Source organism: Lissotriton helveticus, chromosome 10, assembly GCF_964261635.1.
Source record: "Lissotriton helveticus chromosome 10, aLisHel1.1, whole genome shotgun sequence".
In the NCBI taxonomy this organism is placed as follows: Eukaryota; Metazoa; Chordata; class Amphibia; order Caudata; family Salamandridae; genus Lissotriton; species Lissotriton helveticus.
This window is the reverse complement of record NC_136071.1, coordinates 491,952,847-491,972,535: the sequence shown is the minus strand read 5'-3', so window position 1 is coordinate 491,972,535 and position 19,689 is coordinate 491,952,847. Positions and strand designations below refer to the sequence as shown.

The window sequence follows — 19,689 nt, the reverse complement described above, 5'->3', positions numbered from 1 at the left end:
ATTAACTAATTACCATACAATTATTAGTTATTTAATGTACACATTTAACTCAATAACATCTCAATTATACAATTATGAATAAATATAAATTATTCAATAAATTTCATATAATTAAATTACTTCCCACCCTATTCCCCTATAAACCCACAACCCGCTACGGAACTAAAAACGCAAAATTCAATTTAAAATAATGTATTAAGTACTATAAATAATAAATAAAATCTATATAATTAAATTACTTCCCACCCTATTCCCCTATAAACCCACAACCCGCTACGGAACTAAAAACGCAAAATTGCATTTAAAAAAAGTATTAACCCCCTCCGTGCTCGTGACGGAACCACTCCGTCACGAGCCACGGACGCGCTGTGCTGGTGACGGACGGAGTGGTTCCGTCACGGCGTGGCTGCCCCGCCCACGCTGCAGGATTTCCGCGCCTGCCCGGCCGTTCTTATGAGCGGGCGGGGCCGTGACGGAACCACTCCATCACAAGCACAGACTGTCTGTCTTAATAATGGCACTACAAAAATATCCTGTGTGCCAGAGTTAATTGCGAATTGGCCTTTGAAGTGGGAGACCCACAGGTCCGGCTCCACATGGTTAGAGGGAGCTTTACCAGGATCCCCATTTCACCAAATGCCAAAAACGTGACATATCCCTTCCAGAACAGGCAAGGAGGAGTTCAGCCCAATGTGCCTCGTCCCATTCCCGTTTTGCCTTACGTTTTGATAACTTATAACCCTGCCGCTTTTCTCTAATGGAATCCTGATTCTTACTCCTGATTGTGACTGCCAATAATTTATAAGCGGCACGACATTTGGAATTATACCATGGTGCTGCTTTACACCCAGATGGTGCAGGGCCTTTTCAGTTATGTGTAATAAAAAAACCTTTTAGTTGATTAAAAAGATGCTCATGTGTTTGTGCAACTCCGTCCCTAGCCACCCCCATCTCTGCCTCAGCCTGCAGGGTTGCAATAGAATTTGCTACAAGATGGCTCATAGCTTGCAACTTCACCGGGTCAAGTGCTACCTTACACCATTTGAGGCGTCTGGTGTCATTGGTAAGCTGGCCCTCTACGAAGTCTAATCTATTATGCTGCACTTTCGGTTTTTTGAAGACAATGTCCCGCATAGAAACTACGAGTGGGTTATGATTACTCTCTGGCCGGGCAGCAATCATCATGTCAAGCAATTCTGGCCAAAGTTCCACATTAACCATAAAATAATCTATACGACTATGACGATGCCCATTGCCGAATGTTGCAGCCCCCTGTTTGTCTGACTTCGTACGGCCATTGGCAGCTCTTAACCCATGTTCTAGACACAGAGCTTTTAACTGGAGAGCTGCTCTAGTCCACTTTTTAATAGGAGTGATGTCCAGCGGAGGAATTAACCACTGGTCATCCTCCTCCAAACTAAAATACAAATCCTCACAATCAAGGGGTTCGAAAGTGCAATTAAAATCCCCTGCGATAATAATATTGCTGATCCCTTTGTGTTGAGTTTTAAAAAATCTAGTACGTCTAATGTGTCAGATGACTTCCCTCCTTGCAGACCCCTAGAATAAACATTAATAAGTACAATATCCTGAGTAGTGCGGTGGGATAGCTTAAGGATAAGAATATCCCGTGAATCAATTGCAATCTCCTCTAGATTGTATGAGAGGGACTGTCTGGTCCAGATTATCAACCCACCCTTCGGTCTACCCCTTTCTCCCTGAACTGCTGGCTTAGAAAAATTTGTAAATCCGTCATAGAACACCTTATCAACAGCCCAGGATTCTTGAAAAAATATGATGTCCTGGTCCTCAATAAATGTAGTCCACTCCGTAGAAACAAGTTAAATAGTAAGCCCCGAGAAGTTCCAGGATGCTATTCTGAGAACTCCAGGAGACTCCTTAGGTATACGTTGAGGGAGACCTACATCGGTAGTTGACATAGATAGCGGTACAACATTATCACTGGAAGTACAGGTTCTAGCCATATCAGTGACACAAGACATCAATGCAACCTGACTACCCGAACTGCTGCATTGGGCTACATAGGGCTCCCTACCACAGGGGCCATGCACACCATTCCCACTAGATTCCTGAACCCAACATGGGGGGACATTTGTTGGCCGGGACGCTAGACCCAGTCAACCAATGTCCTCAAGATTGTTAAATGAGTCAAATCTATTAAATGTTGGGACAGTATACTCATATGGCCCCTGTGCTGATGGTACCCGATTACTGATGGCCATCGGCGTTTGTAATAGCCGTTTATCTCGGTAGAAGTACCCCAAGGGTAGGATGTTTATACTTCCCTCACTCAAATACCATGAGCCAGCCCTATCTAAAATTGTCTTGACTAGGTGGGGAGACCCAAAGTTAACCACCACACAGTCACCTCTGCTTGTTTTATTAGAATTGCCTATCCAAGCAACTCTGCGTGCCATTTTTTAGCCCCTGAATAGCTGACCCCCCAACCTTGTTTTAGAATCTATAAAGTGGAGGGCCTTATTCCTCAGCGACACCCAGTTTTCCTTAGCCCCGGATTGAAGGTGGGGGACGTTAGTAAGAACGATAGAATAGGGTGTTGCCTCAGGCGGTAAATTTAGAGTTTCATTACATTGATGGCTATTCAAAGCACCCTGGCGAGCCCTGTTATCAGTGTCGCGCCCTAGTGTTGCACCTCTACCAGATATTAGAGTGTCATGAACCATTATGATATCCATAGGATGCTGGGGGGTTCTGCCACATTTATGCTTGCCAACACATTATCACAGGTTGGTAGAACAACAGGGACAATTGGAACAGTTGGGGCTGGAACTAAAGCTTTGCTGGAGACTGTGGAGCAACTTGGGGTACTAACCAATAAGTGGTGCTCAATCTTGGTTAGTCTTTGACTAATGCCTGACAGTTTTTATGCCAGTGGATCAAACTTTGCCTCCAGTAGTTCTTCAAACTTAGCAATAAGCCTTGCCTCCACATCACAGGGCAACTGGTTGGAGCAGATCATGGGATTGTAGTGTGTCGGGATTAGAATCTTGGAAATAGCAGCCTCTTGTACGCTCCCTTTTTTTCCGCAGGGGGGCCCTTTGGTTTTAGCCACTTTATTAACCTGATGCACAGTGGTCGGGAGCCCACCGGCCTTCCTCTTTGTGGATACAACTGAGGCTCGACCCTCACCTTTATTAGCCTGGGATTGACGCTGTTGGCGAGTTAAAATCATATCTGGAGAAGAAGGAATATGCTACTTACCAGTATGCATCTGTTCTTGGCATGTAGGGCTGCTGACATTTATATCTATACATAGATCGCCGCCTAGTGTTGGGTCTGGATGACTGCACATTGTTGTCCTGGAAGAGTCTTCGAAGTATCACGAGATAGGTGGCTCCTCCCCTGGACTACAGTGCACATGGGCATCCCCTCCATGCCCAGATTGTTTTTCGCCATTGTGGCAGAGATGGAGTGTGATATAGTAAGTGATGACCATGCATGAGAATAAGTGAATGAATTCTGAGTGCTACAGCTGCGACAGGCACCGGGGAGGAGGGCGGGCGATATAAATGTCAGCAGCCCTACATGCCAAGAACAGATGCATACTGGTAAGTAGCATATTCCGTTCAAGGCATGTGGGCTGCTGAATTTATATCTATGCATAGAATAAATAGTAGTACCCTCCTTAGCGGCGGTTGCCCGTGCCAGCTGCAGCAGTCTGAAAGAGAGTTCTGAGAACAGCCTGACCTACAGCAGCCTGCTGTTTTGAGTGCACATCCACGCAGTAGTGTTTGGTGAATGTGTGTATGGTGGTCCATGTGGCTGCTCTACATAAGTCCTCTAGAGGAATGTTACCTAGGAAAGCCATGGATGCCCCCGACTTGCGTGTGGAATGGGCTTTGGGGGAATTGTTAACGTGCGTTTAGCCTTTATATAACAGATATGGATGCACTTAACAATCCATCTGGCTATACCTGATTTAGAGATTGGGTTGCCCTTGTGTTGTGGAGAGAAGGCAACGAACAGTTGTTTAGTTTTCCTGAAATCTTTAGTCCTGTCGATGTAATACAGGAGAGCTCGTTTAACATCTAGTGTGTGTAGTGCTCTGTCAGCTACTGAATCAGGATTTGGGAAGAATACAGGTAGTTCAATAGTTTGGTTAATGTGGAACTGTGACACTGCCTTGGGCATAAATTTAGGGTTGGTGCGCAGCACAACCCTATTAGCATGAATCTGAAAGAAAGGCTCCTGAATAGTAAGGGCTTGCAGCTCGCTAACTCGTCGTAGCGACGTAATTGCCACCAGAAAAGCCACCTTCCATGTGAGAAATTGTATTTCACAAGAGTAAAGAGGTTCAAATGGTGGGCCCATGAGCCTGGTGAGGACTATGTTGAGGTTCCAGACAGGCGAAGGCGGGTGTCTTGGAGGAATGACCCTTTTCAGTCCCTCCATAAAAGCTTTAATGGCTGGCACCCTGAAAAGGGATAGGTGCTGTCTGTTTTGAAGATAAGCCGCCATTGCAGCTAAATGTATCCTGATGGAACTATACGCTAAATTACACTTGTATAGGTGCAGCAAGTAACCGATGATGTTTTGTGTGGAAGCATCAAGCGGGTTTATGTTATTATTGGAGCAATAGATAACAAAACGCTTCCATTTTTCCGCGTAGCAGGCCCTGGTGGTAGGTCGCCTAGCCTCCTTTATGATGTCCATGCAGTCAGGAGGCAGGTTCAGGTAGCCAAACTCTATGACCTCAGGAGCCATATTGCAAGACTCAACTGCTGCGGATCTGGGTGCTGAATGTCTCCATGGCTCTGCTTGAGGAGACTGGGAGTGAGTCTTAGGCGTTGGTGTGGAACTACGGAAAGTTCTAGGAACGTGGTGTACCACGCCTGCCGTGCCCACGTTGGAGCAACCAGGATGAGCGTCATGGAGTGTTGCCTCAGTTTGCGTGACACCAGCAGTATGAGTGGTGCTGGAGGAAAGGCGTACGCAAATCTGTTCGACCAGTTCATCCATATCGCATTGCCCTGAGACTGCGGGTGTGGGAACCTGGCGGCGAAGGTGCGGCATTTTGCGTTTTCGTGAGTGGCGAATAGGTCGATCTCTGGATGACCCCACTGCTGGAAATATGGTTGGAGCACTGAGGGATGCATCTCCCACTCATGCATCTGATGGCTGTGTCTGCTGAGCAGGTCCCCTATCTGGTTGTCCCTGCCTGGGAGGTGTTCCGCCATGAGAAACATGTTTCTCTGAATGGCCCACTTCCACATGCACTGTGCTAGGTGTGACAATTGTGGAGAGTGTGTCCCCCCCTGCTTCTGGATGTAATACATCGCTGTCATGTTGTCCGTCCGGATCAGCCCGACTTTGTTGCAGAGATGCAACTTGAATGCCTTCATTGCCATGAAGATCGCCATCAGTTCCAGTAGGTTGATGTGCATCTTCTGCTGTTGCGGTGACCATAGTCCCTGCACTGTATAATGGAGGACATGCGCTCCCCAGCCCTGGAGAGATGCGTCCGTTGTCAGCACTATCTGTGGTACAGGCTCTTGGAACGGTCGTCCCCTGCAAAGGTTTTGTGTGTTCCACCAATGCAGAGAGTTGTATGCACGACCGGTCACCGACACTAGGTCTTTCAGCTGTCCCTGAGCCTGGTTCCATTGGCGTGCCAAGCATTCCTGAAGCGGACGCATGTGTAGCCTCGCGTCCGGGACTATAAAGATGCAAGAGGCCATCATGCCTATTAGTTGCATGAACATCTGCGCTGGGAGTGAGTGTTGTGGTTTGAATTTTCGAATCAACACGTGCAAGCTGTTGACCCTCGCTGAGTTTGGCTGCGCCGTGGCAGCGAGCGTGTTTATTTCCGCGCCTAGGTACTGTTGTACATGTGCGGGCTGAAGGTGGGACTTTTGGTAATTGAGCGAAAATCCTAGACTGTGCAGGAGGTGGATTGTGCGTGACATGTGGTCGGCACACTGCTGGGCTGACTTTTCTTGTACCAGCCAGTCGTCTAGATACGGGTAGACATGGATGTGTTGTCTCCGAAGATGCGCGGCCACAGTCGCCAAGCACTTCGTGAACACTCTGGGGGCTGTAGTGACCCCGAAAGGCAAGACCTTGAACTGGTAATGCTGGTTGTTGATGGTGAACCTGAGATATTTCCTGTGACTGGGGTGAATGGGAATGTGGAAGTAGGCATCCTTCAGATCTAGGGTTGCTAGGAAATCTCCTTGACTGAGCAACGGGAGAACCTGCTGTAACGTTAGCATGTGAAAGTGTTCTGATAGGATGTATAGGTTTAGAGGTCTCAGGTCGAGAATGGGCCTGAGAGACCCATCCTTTTTGGGGACTAAGAAGTACAGTGAATACACCCCTTTTCCCTGTTGTTCCAAATGCACGAGTTCTATGGCCCCTTTTTGCAGCATGGACATGACTTCCTGCTGCAATAAGTGCATGTGCTCGGCGGACATAGGACGGTGCCTTGGGGGTATGTCGGGTGGAGTGGAGGTTAGTTCTAGACAGTAACCGTGTTGTATAAGTTGTCTCACCCACCTGTCCGTGGTAATGCTTTCCCAGACTGGCAGGAACTGTTGGAGTCTCCCCCCGACGGGTGTTACATGGTCGGGGGGCAGTGACAAGGCGTCACTGCTTGTTAGCGGCAGAGGATCTGGCATTATTATTTCCACGTCCTCTGCCCTTGGTGCTGTTTCCACGGTATCCACCCCTATTGTTCTTGTTATAGGTGGTTTGTGTGCCACTCTTGGTGTATTGGGTTTGTTGTGACGCTTGTCCTCTAGAAGCTCCCCTGTTACCGGAGCGACGAAAGGAACCGCCCCTGAACTGCTGAGACTGCAGAGCTCCCATGGATTTCGCAGTTTCAGTGTCCTTCTTAATCTTCTCAAGAGTGGTGTCTACCTCTGGACCGAACAGGAAGTCAGGGTTTACTGGCTGATTGAGTAGGGTAGTTTGGATTTCAGCCTTAAAGCCAGAGATACGGAGCCAGGCATGCCTCCGGAGCATAACGCTAGTGTTTATGGCTCTTGCTGCTGTGTCGGCTGCGTCTAACGTGCACTTAATGGACGCGTTGGAGATCAACTTCCCCTCCTGTATAAGCATTTCTGCTCCCTCCTTATAAGTATCAGGCAGGTGTTGCATGAGCTGCTCTAACGTGTCATAGTGTGCCATGTCATATCTTGCTAACAGGGCTTGGGTATTGGAGATCCTCCAAATATTAGCAGCTTGAGCTGCCACACGTTTCCCAGAGGCTTCTAAGATCTTCGATTCTTTGTCCGGAGAAGGAGCATCACCCGCTGTCTGAGAGTTCGCTTTTTTGCGAGCATTGGCCACCACTAAGGAGTCCAGCGGGAGTTGGCCCTTGATGTAGGTAGGGTCCACGGGCGCAGGCGGGTGCTTTTTTTCAATTCTTGGGTTCACCACCCTTGCTTTAGTGGGCTCTTTAAAAATGTCACTGGCATGTTTGAGCACACCTTTGAGCATAGGCAGAGTTTTCATAGACCTTTCTGATGTGGAGAATGTATCAAAAAGAAAGTCTTCCTCCACGGGGTCAGCGTGCATATCCACATCACGGTTAAGTGCCGCCCTCTCAATTAGTGCGTTGAAAGCAGCAGTATCTTCAGTGGGCGAAGTCTTGATAGCAAATGAAAGAGTATCAGGAGTGTGGGTCAGGGTCCACAGAATCAGCCCACGGCTGGGACTCATCTGGATCAGCATCAATGGGATCATTGAACTGGTCCTCATTGTCTCCTCCCTCCATATCCTCATTGACATTTGTGGGAGAGTAGGCATAGCCCTGATCATATGATGGCATGGGCTCAAAAAGAACAGGAGAGGTAGAAGAGTCCCTCTTTTTCTTCAGAGGTATTCTATAATGTTCCATAGGCGTTTCAGGCCTGATTTTACGCTGGTAAACAGTGAGTCCACCTGATTCGGAGTCGATGTAGAGTTTCAACTGGTTGTCGTGGGACGGTGGCTGGAATACGTCTTTCGACTGAGGCTGAGGGGTTGCGGCACCCGACGTCGACTTGGCAGAGTCGTCGGTCTGAGTCTGTTGAACAGTTTTAGGCCGCGCCGTCGGGGGTAGTCCGAACTTTATCGGCGCCGTAAGAATTGGCGACGGACCGACTGTTTTCGATGGAGGCGGTTTCTTCGACTCGACCGACTTCGAGGGTTCAGCGCGTTTGAGGCTGTGCGTCGGTTCGAGCCATTGTTGCTTCGCAGGAACGCCTTTGTGCAGCGACGCGGTAGGGTGTTTCGATCCGACTTTTGGCTTCGGGTCGAAGGCCTTGACTAACATCGGCTCCTTCAACTTCGGATCGATGGACCGCTGGGCCTAGAGTCCTTTGGAAGAGCTGCCATCTTTGGAGCCGGAAGTCGACGTCGACGGGAGCGTGACGCGCTCGACAGTAGACACAGGCGTAGTCGATCCGATCTTCGGCTCGACGCCCCCTTTCGACCCCGAGGGGTCGAGTGCACGCTTTGACTTGGAAGGTTCCGAAGTCTTCACACCGATGGTTGTTTTAACCAGTGTCGGTTTCGATTTTGTGTCCTTTGGTTTCGCTTTCGATATCTTCACTGAGTGGGGCCTATCGACTAATGGCTCTTTGGAAATGTTCTTAGTCGGGCCTGGAAGTGGGACTAGAGAACGCTGTTGAAGATCTTGGCTAAGGCCTTCCGGCGATGCCTCGACCTGAGCCGTGGAAGAGTCTTTATGGGTCCCCGCAACTGCGGTTGGGCTTAGCTCTTCACCTGAGTCATCGTCGACGGCTCCGGTAGGTTGTACGTCGTCCCCTACCTCGACGATGTCTTCATCATGGACGCAGAGTTCTTCCTCGTCCTCGTTGTTGGTGGAGTCGGGCTCCGACGTGGGATCCGAGTGCTCCGGATCCTCTTCTTGAACATTTTCTTCGTCTTCACCACCGAAGATGTTTTCCGGGTCTGGTGCCGATTCTCGCGCCAACTGTCGTGCAGCGCGTCGAAGACGGAGAGTTTTCTTTGATCTGAATTTTGAACAGGCCATGCAGCTGGCCTCGTCGTGGTCCGGTGAGAGACATTTGTTGCACACCGGGTGTACATCGATGTGGGGATATTTCGAGTTGCAGACGGGGCATCGCTGGAACGGACTCCGTTCCATCGTCGATGGGCCTGTGGCGTCGAAAGGCAAAAGTCTTCTGACGTCGAGTTCAAAGAACTGGAAGGTAAAAGGCACCGAACGAAAGACAATACCGACGCCCCTAAGGCCTTTTGGCCTCGAAAAAGCAACTAGTATAATTTCCGAACGTGAGTCAAGAAGTACATCCGAACCCAATGGCGGAAAAAAACAAACTGAGCATGGAGGGGATGCCCATGCGCACTTCAGTCCAGGGGAGGAGCCACCTATCTCGTGATACTTCGAAGACTCTTCCAGGACAACAATGTGCAATCATCCGGACCCAACACTAGGCGGCGATCTATGCATAGATATAAATTCAGCAGCCCACATGCCTCGAACATGGTAGAATTTTGATCACTCGCTAAAGGCGGGGAACAGAGAACAATTAACAACGGTGGAGAGGGGCCGGAAGATGGATGTAAGGATGGTTCCATTACCAAACCCACCCCCGCTTGTAGGCTAGTAACAGGAGCCCCAGCTGATACTCTACGGGGATCAATTGATAACCTTCTTTGGGTGTGCTCAATCTCTTTAATGAGTACAGATTCGGCTCTCAAAAGGATTGCGTCAAGTGTTCCAACAACCCCCTTTTGGGTAGTCTTACTCATATTGTACTGATTTGGTCGGACCCAATTACCAAAGAAGAAACAAATGACTGCAACAAATGTCAGTCACTGACCGGCTATAAGAAGGTGCCAATTTAAAGATGAAAGGGAGGTGACCCAGCCCAGCCTCGTCCGGGCTTCGACGGGCGCGGACGGGCCCGCCCTTGGCCCAGGCTTTGCCTGGGCAGCGCCCGGGCACTCCCGCGCCTCGGGAGGGCCGGGACGATTTTATGAGCCTCCGGCGCCCTCTCGCAGCGTCACTGGCTCAGCGCCCTGCCGAACCTCCTGGGCAATGTAGTCCTGGTTGTTTCCCGTCGGCCGCGCTGGAGCTAACGGCGGTAATAGCAGCAAGTGGCAGCGAGAGGTAAATGAGCTGTGGCCGTTCCCCTCACGGCTGGATTAAAAAAAGCAGTGACCCACGCCGCGGGAGGGCCGGGCCGATTTTATGAGCCTCCGGCGCCCTCTCGCAGCGTCACTGGCTCAGCGCCCTGCCGAGCCTTCTGGGCAATGTAGTCCTGGTTGTTTCCCGTCGGCCACGCTGGAGCTATTGGCGATGATAGCAGCAAGTGGCAGCGAGAGGTAAATGAGCTGTGGCCATTCCCCTCACGGCTGGATTAAAAAAAAGCAGTGACCCGTGCCGCAGGAGGGCCGGGCCGATTTTATGAGCCTCCGGCGCCCTCTCGCAGCGTCACTGACTCAGCGCCCTGCCGAGCCTTCTGGGCAATGTAGTCCTGGTTGTTTCCCGTCGGCCGCGCTGGAGCTAACGGCGGTGATAGCAGCAAGTGGCAGCGAGAGGTAAATGAGCTGTGGCCGTTCCCCTCACGGCTGGATTCAAAAAAGCAATGACCCCTGAGTCAGTATATAAGTACAAGCAACAATATACCTCGGGAAATAAATAAGTTTTATAACTGAGAATAATTTTTATGTAGTCCACTGATATAACCTACAGAATAAATTCTTTTTATCAGTGGCGGCTGGCATCTACGGGGAGGAGGCAGGCGGGCACGCGAGCGCAAATAAAATAAAATAAAATAAATAAAATAAAATGAATTACCTGACATCTTCTTCTTTCTTCATTTGCATCCCTTGACCAATCCTGGCACAGCTCTCATACCATGGGAGCACCGCCCTGATCGGAGGGAGCGGCCTCACTCAGCGCTTCACATCGCTCTGGAGGTCTGCACTTGCTATAACCCCACTGTCTTACGACAGCTAGGTTAGAGATGTTTAAAGTGTGCATGTGTGGCTGGCTGTCGCAAGACAGCAGCCAAAAAGACACGTGCACATTAAACAGTGAATATACAGCCCACCCTCCTCCCTGCTGCGGTCACTCAGCAGCCACCTTGCCCCTCGCCCCGACGCTCTGTTCGGTACGGGGGATGAAAAATAAAATGTTAATGAATTACCATTTTATTTTTCATCTACGGGGGCTTTGGGAGTAATTTAAGTGGGGTGACAGTCCTCTGCTCCAACGGAGGAGCCGCCCCTGCTTTATCTAACAAACGGTATATTTTAGATAGATAAATTAATTCTCGGCTTTGAGAGGTCTCCAACTCAAGATGTGCTCAAGCCACTGTAGGGATTTTCGCGTGCCATTTGTCACAGTGAGGGGAGCTTCCACATTGCCAGACTCACAGTCTGTGTACCTCAATAAGGTGAAGAGTGCTGTTCTGGGGTGATTTTTTTATCCCTATTTTATGGTCCCATTCAAATGCCACATTCTTCTGGATTATCACTGATCACAACCCACACAGTCAGTCCATCATCCACTAAGAGCATGGTATCACTGGGAGGTTAGATTTACACCATCATGGTTTTCCCAACGGAAGTTCTGCTGTTTTTTCCAAATTAACAATTTTACTGGCTCCCACTTCCACTTAGTTTTCCTCTTGATTTCCTCTCAAATGGGGATAAGCGTCAGCAAATCTGCGCATCTCTGATGGTTTCAGAGAGGGAGTGATGGCTTCTTGTACATTCAGTGGGTGAGTGTGACTGAGAGTACCACAGTACTGGAGGGACAAGTTCTTCAGTACCTACACGTCAGGGTAGGAGGTAAGTTCATCTTTTCATGTTAATTAACAGCCACATCCTGATAGCTCCTGTTAGGGATTCATTCTGTGCTGATCTCCAGTTGTCTTCTAGTCTTCACCCAGCACAGACCCTAATATTCTATGCAGCATCAATCTCACAACATAAACATTCAACATTCTACAGCACACTCACGCAGCCCATGCATCAGACACATTACGTCACCACTTCATATTCCACTTTCCTTACACACAGGGCGACATGGCCAAGCCAGGTTACTGTAAAAACCCGATGAAGAATTCCAAATGTGTCTTCAATGACTCGCCATTGTCCCGTTCTTGGGCAAATACATATTCCGTCAGCCTTTGTTTAACACCCAGCCACTAGGAATGTTCTTGGTACCTTGTGGCATGCATCAATATTTCATCGCTCACAATGAGGATTCCTAAGAGCACCAACAACTTTTAGTTGCACTCGTTTGCAAATGTGAAAGGGGATGTTTCCCTATATCAGTGTCATGAGATTAAGTGTAGGTTTCCAGTGCAGATGTATTTGTTTTCTTTTAAGACACCCAAATCCCTATCATACAATTCACAAGTTCTCTGCTGCACTGAAGCTCAGCACTACCTCTGAGCCTGTCATGGTAAAGTTGACTCTGGCAGAAGTGCAATCCAACATAATACCTAAATCTGTGAACCAGGCACACCGTTGCAGAGCTTTAGATGATCACGAAATGTGTAAGTAAGATTGTGCCATATGAAATTGCCGCAGCACTGAAAGGATCACGGCACCAGCCCAAACCATGCGTCCCATCAGACCACAGACTGTGTTGTAGTCCTAATTATTTTTAGGGTGCCTTTCCTCATCCCCCAACCACCTTCCTCCCCAGCTGTTGATATGGAGCTGTGCTCTGGAGTGTCAAAGGGAGAGGACTGTAGAAAGCACCCACATCATAATTTGTTGAAAAAACTGAAGTGCAGTGGCTCAAAGCTTCAAAATGCCGAATACCATGGCTCCTAGTCTTGATTCCATCTCCTGCCTCTTTCTCCCACTTATCTATTTAACTTGCATTTGCAGATTCTTCTGTATTCCTGCTTTCTCTCTCTCTCTTTGTCATAGTTTGTGTCTTTCTCTTCCTCTGCCTCTCTCCCTTGTCTCTCCTTGGCTTTGAGTCAAATCTTATGATGATCCGAATGTCCACCATCTGAATTACTTAAGCAGTGTATCGGAGTGTGGTGCAATTGCTCTCCTATTCTGGTATTGGAATGTGGTTTGTGATGTGACTGTTCTACTCCTGTTCCGATAGGTGAGCATTATTAAGTTTCTGCTGCAGTCCTTATAAACAAGTGTGTCTCCATCACAAGTCAGTCTGGTGCTGGAGTTTGGCTCAAAGTGTGGAGTTAGGTTTGCAGTGTAGTCTGATTGCTACTCCTGCCCTGATACATTAATGCTGTTTAGTTGATGTAACTGTGCCAATACTTGAGGACTGTGGGTCACTACTCTTAAAAGAACAGATAGGTGTGGTTCAGTCATTATTCCTTCTGTGATACAAACATGGGTTGGCAGCTACCTATATCCTGATGCATGTGTGGTTTGCTGTCTCTTCCTCTCAATGCCTCATCCTTTCCAGATAAAAGTGTGGTTTGTTCGCTGTTTTTAGTGTGCAATGTGAATGAAGGTCCATCACTTGCCTCAACATGCACTTACCTGTGTGTTGTGGGTAAATTCACGCAACTGCTTTCGGATCTCTGCCCAGCCCTCTTCTCCAGGCTTTCCACTCACCCCGGACCTGAAATGGGATGTAGTACATGAAAACCAGAGTACAGTCCTCTCTACAATGCAAAGTTAACACAGCTGGGAGAGGTTTGGGTGAAAGATGTGGAGTTTCTAGTGTTGTACTTATAGGCCCGTGTTCTGCCAGGTGTGCTGTGGGGTTGAGGGCTGGGACAATAGCTGTGGGATCCACAATGCTGGAGAAATGAGGCGATAGCTGTGATATCTTTAGCGCTGGAGATTTGCAATGTAATCATTGTCAAAATGGCAGTGCAAGGGGGCTTGATTGTGATGGATCAGAATTCTCCAGTGCTAGAGAATCAAGGTGTGTTTAGAGGGTCGGATGTGACAGATATGGAAACCAGTACTAGAGGGTTATAGTGTGTTCAGAGGGTCGGGTTTCAAATGTATAGAAACACCAGTGTTAGAGCGTCATGGTGTCTTCAGAGGACTGGGGTGAAAGGTATGGAAAACCAGTACTATAGGCCATGGTGTGTTCAAAGGGCTGGGGATGTCAGCCATAGAGCACCAGAGCTAGAGGGTCACTGTGTGTTCAAAGACATGGGATGACAGATATAGAACACCAGTGCTAGTGTGTCATAGGGCTGGGGGTGATAAGTACAGAACACCAGTGCTACTGTGTCGTGGCATGTTGAGAGGGATGGGAGCGATAAGTGTGGCTCTACAATTTTAATGGGGCTGATGTGTAATCGCTATAATATTTTTAGTGCTGGCTGGCCAGACTTTGGTAGTGATGGAATCACCAATGCAGGGTCCCTAGATTTGATAGATAAGACATTTTGAGAGGCTCAAGGCTGAGAGTAAATACTGTGAGATTCCTAGTGCTGAAAGGCCGGGTGTGGTAAGTGTGGGATCTCCAGCACTGGGGGATAATAGTGTGACAATTTGAAACAAATAACTTGTTTAAAGATGACAACTATACATCTACCCGTTCTCCTAATTTACTTGTCTACTCTTGATACATTGACCCTGGGTTCCCCAAGTTAGGAATAGTGCAGTTTGATAAATGTTCATGGAAGTAGGTTTCTTATGAGCAGAAAACTTCTCGTACAACAGTGTCTCTCTAAATGCATGAGAACGTTCCTTTAAAGACAGCAATCATCAACATCATGCAAGTTTGTCCTTTTATTGAAAGAGCATGGTGAAGTTGGAAAGGCTAGACTGTAACATCTTTGATGAGAGAAAACACCTAACTGCTGCCTACTGAACCCAACTGAGTCAAAGAACAGTAGTAGATGTTTACATTACATGGCATCATATACGCCACAAGTACAATTAGTGTTCAAGCTTTGCTGGACAAAAGCTAGGATGATGCGGTTATTTTAAGCAGGAGAGTGGCCCTTTTCCTCGAAAGTACAATAAATACTCACTGTTCTGTGTTGTGTCCCCTGCCTGAGTGCTCACTGAGTCGGGCCTGTTCAGAAACAAGAAAGGGAAGAACTGAGTCACCATGTTAATCTCAAACCATTGATCCCCAACCCCATCAAAAGTCACCCTTCCAGCAGTTCCACATACTGATTCTGCTTCCCAATCAATAAATGAATATTTGCTTGCTTACAGAACAGTTTCCACAAGTTCTTCTTTTCACATCTCTTATATAGGGGCTGATTCGCAGAGGGCCTCCACACTGGTGGCAGGACCCCGCAGTCGTGGAGTAGTCTCCGCACTCAGGGTGGAATCTCTGCAGTGAGAATTCTAATTACGAGGCCATGAGTGTGGAGGCCATTTGTGAATCAAACCCATAGTGTTTTGCCCATGTTATCCTCTAAATGCACACTAATGTGTCCATCCCTTGAAAGGTGGTCGTCAAAAGACATGCAGTTTAGACTCAGACCCTCAAGTGGTTGAAACATTCCTTTTGCCAATACTGAGCTGCATAAAAATCAGTATGATCCAGCTAACTTGATCTTCCAAGTAAAAGTTCACTATGAAAGATAATCTTTCCTAGAGTATGCCAGATAGAGGAGGGCAGTGTTTCTCTAATGGCTATGATGCAAGGATTTTTTGAGGAGAAATGTATTATGCATAACATTCAGTCTAAATGTTTGTGTTAAAGAAAGTTATGTTTGAGATATGAAAACTAAACGCTGGTGAAATTGCCCCGTATGGATACTGCTACCACCTTTATCCCAACACTCACTAAATATACCGTTTTTTCCCCTAACAGTTTTCCCTTGAGTACATCGTTTACGGTGGACCATGGATCTACCACCTGCCTTTTCATCTGGTTCTCAGTGTCAATATTCCTGTAAAAGTTAATTATCTCAAATTGTTCTCAAAGATTATGCTTCAATGATTGGTGTAAGGGGAGAACAAGGGAACCCTACTCACTCCGGAACCAGGGTAAGTAATTATAACATGAAAACAGTGCTTCCAGTGGAATAGTAATCTATATATAAAATTCTGTATGAAGCGCAATCGCGATACTAGGGTTATACTGATGTCAAAGAGAGAGGACCAGAAACACCAATGGTTGTTTAACACTATTATATGTATTATTCACACAGTATAGAAAATATAGTACAGAAAAATTCAGTTGTGCAAGGTATCCGTAGTGTAATATGAACCTAACTTTTGAGTGACATAATGTGACAGTATTTACAAGGTTTCACAATTTTTGTCTAATTGAAAGCGACCACATCTGACATTTTTGTACAATGTACAGCAGCTATATATAATAATAAGTGCTGTGTGACTGGTTCACTTTCATCAATAATGTTGACGGCGTTTCGACCCGCTTAGAGTGTGGGGTCTCATCAGGACCTATGATAGTAGGGACATCTGAATTGCAAATCGTTAAGCTCAGGTGATTAGTGCCAACTTCGAATAAAGTGGAAAGAAGAAAGATACTCACAGGGAAACCAAGCCGGGTTCCCTGTAAAGGGTGTGAGCTAGCGATCACGATGAGGTGAAACGAATAGTCCACCGATCGCCAGCAGACAGACGCATGCAGGCTGCTGGGAGCACGCATCCTTCATGCTATTTAGAACTCCTTACTGAGGAATCTTCCTCACTAGTGGCAACCGGCTACACCCTGGCCCGCCCAATCTTCCTACATCACTACCAAGTGATCCCATTCGGAGTTCGACCTATTTATCCTGACCTAACATTCGTTTCACCTCACCTCCTACCTACTTGCAGGGCACCTGTGTGTCAGGAGAGTCAAGTGCCAGCCTGCAGAAGTTCCAAGAAAACCCTACAGGGTCCCACAGCAGATCCATTCTGTCTACTGTTCTTCAGGAGGCCAGCACCACTGGCCTTGGTGACACCCATCCTAGTCAAGGGTGCAAGCAAGAGTCCAAGTCTTTCAGTCTATCTTCTCAGTGGAGTGAGGTGGCTTCTCCTTCTAGCCGGGAGTTGTTTCACCAGTGTCAATTCCCATTCCAGTGAGTTCTCAAGTGTATCTCCCTTGGGCAGGTGGTTTTAAGAGGAGGTGGAGCGTTCTGAAGGTAGGCACTGTTTCCCAACCATAACCACCCTTCCTTCTGTTTGGCTCCAGATTTCTTGCCTTCTTCCTTTGCTTCAGTGAACTTGTCCAGTCCAGGTGTAGTGTGAAGAGGTAATGGTAATGAGGGCATGCAGATTTCCTCTCCACACCTTTCTTTCCCCAGAACTGGGCCAAGTACTGTTAACAGCTCTATTGTGTAGGGATGCCATTGATCCTCCTTCTGGCCCGTAGAGTAATTAACTTGGCCAAGTAGGTCTGATTATGGAATAAGGATCATTCTCAAAGTGCTATAAGGAGTACAGTTATCAGAAAAATTAGAGTGGACCTGCACTGATATTTACCCTCAGATTCATACCTGAGCGGTATCTCCATGCCTAAGTACAGTGAAACTGCAGTGGAGCAGATTTTGCAAATGAGGTATATTGTGGTGAGCACACAGCCTTTCAGTAAGCACTACAGATTTACACTTTGAATACCTCACATTTTAAGGCCTACACCACATCAGCACCAATCCCTAAAGGGTGCCTTTTGCGACAGACTACTTTTGCGCAGATACCGAAAAGAGAATATAGTTTCACACGCTTAGTCCACACGCATGTTGACTTGTGTGTGGTCATGTGTTCCTGTGTAGACTGCCAAAAGCCGCCATTTATTTTAGCTGCATAGCAGCTGCCTTATCCTAAACGGTGGGCACAGGCGGTTAGCCCTTGGAGTCCATATCCACAGTATTTACTGTTTGTGAGACTCAGTTGGTGAGACTCACTTACAATAAAAGTCCAAAACCAGCTAGTCAAAATGTAAAAAATCTAGGGCAATTAAATGGGCAGGCCCCATTTTCTACACATTTAATAACAAGAATGGCACTATGTGGATAATAGTTCAAGGCATAGTTCAACATTCTTTTCACATCTCTATATTCAAAGCTTTTGAGTTACCTGAAGTGCAACGTCTGTATTTATGTATAGCTGTACCTAAATGCAAATGTTCGTGTTATGGTTTCTGACCAGCAGCAGACACAGCAAAAAAACAGAAGTGTCAGTTCAACCCCCTTTTAGTAAGACTGTATTCGAAGATAGCTACCAAACAGAGACTCAGTTTTAAGTTTATGAACACCATTTCAGTATGTCCTTTTCCAAGACTATACCTTCTTTTCAGGTAAATCTTATTCTAGATTCTGCCCTTTCCTGCCAGGTGGTTCCTGTTCTGAGACTAATCCAAAACTGTCTAGTGGCTCTTATGCTACCAGTTTACATAGGGTATTTTAATGGTGTCCCATTACCAACTCCTCTGGCTGGCTCCTGCTTTTGAATTCTTTGCTTCTGTTCCAGTCCTGCCAGCTGGCCTGCAACTGATTTTTTTCTCAGTGCTATATGGTGCTGCCTTTCTCTCATGAACGCAATGGTCAGTCCTTTGCCTGTTCACCATGAAGGAATAGGATGGTGGTGGCCAAATGAAAGAAATAGCCCTAAGAATTGTCTACCAACTCTCCCATCCACTGATAGGCATTCACTAGTGATTTCAATTTCCATAGGTTCTTCAGGCAAAGTGGCAGGAAAGTAAGGGATTTTGTCTATGTGGTGATTGTGGAAAAAGATGGTCGGAAGCTGAACTTTATATGCATGTTCTGTGTTCCTTTCTATTCTTATTTTATTAATTATGTACTCAAGTTGCAAGATGAAGACAGTCAGCTCAGCCAAGAGACAGGGAAGGCCACAAATGCTAGTTCATCATTGATTTCTTCTTCTAAGAAGTGTGGTCTCTCGTACTAAATGGTCCATACAGATATTTGCCTGAACTAGGTGATATATGTAAAGGCATCTAGCAGTACTCTCTCAGGTGTTGGGTCTGTTAACTGGCTCACACCAAAAAGTCCTGCAGGACCGAGCAGGCAAAATGCCTCTTTTGATGTATGTGACAGTCAAGGCAATAGTGCTTTGTGAATGTATGCACTGACAACCACATAGCTGCCTGACCAATATCAAAGCTAAGCATTCCGCATGAAAGCGCAGGGGAAGCATCCTTAGCTATTATTGAATCAGCCAATAAGTCTTCTTAATACTGCTTCTTTTCCAGTAGATCCTTATACATAGAGCAATTCATTGTCAGATGGTCCGCTTTTGCACTACCTTGCCCTTTCTTGCCCCAGTAAACCTAAAAAAATTGTGACCATTCACCTGATGTTCCCTGGCGCAATCTATATAAAACATTTGTGCTGATTTATATGTTGGCAGTACAGATACTTCATCACAATGGTGATAGAGTATCCTAACTGCCAGCATAATGGTCTGTCTGCCACATTTATAAGAGTGTGGAGTGTAGATTGGCAGTGGCGGACACTACTTTGTCTCCGCTGTGACCAAACGTCTCTGATGGATTGAAAATTGTCAGAGAATAGCTGTAAGTTTGCCCAATTTTGATGGATGGATCTTTTGCCATTTTTTACTGTCTGTCACTGCTAGGGATACTCTGGTGATAAGGGGAAGTAAAAACATAGAAATGTCCCTCTCACCATGGGATCTAACTCCCATGGTGAGAGTATTTTTGTTTTTTTTAAAACAAAATCCCATTTAAGGGTTTTGCTTTGAAAATTAAAAAACTTAGTAACTTTGCCATTATCCTCTGTCATGTTTGACAGAGCACTACATCAAAGTTACAATGCA

General features: G+C 46.9%; 1 protein-coding gene across 5 annotated transcripts in view; it reads right to left on the bottom strand.

Annotated features, from left to right (window-relative positions):
* Positions 1–19,689, bottom strand: part of CCDC78 (coiled-coil domain containing 78) — a 434,980-nt gene that overhangs the window by 11,906 nt on the left and 403,385 nt on the right. For all 5 annotated transcript variants that reach the window (XM_078662986.1, XM_078662987.1, XM_078662990.1 and 2 more), the window contains 2 exons: positions 14,952–14,995; positions 13,495–13,576 (listed from right to left, as the gene is read on the bottom strand). In XM_078662986.1, coding sequence (XP_078519112.1) covers positions 13,495–13,576; positions 14,952–14,995 — 126 coding nt within the window. The remainder of the gene's footprint in view (positions 1–13,494; positions 13,577–14,951; positions 14,996–19,689) is intronic.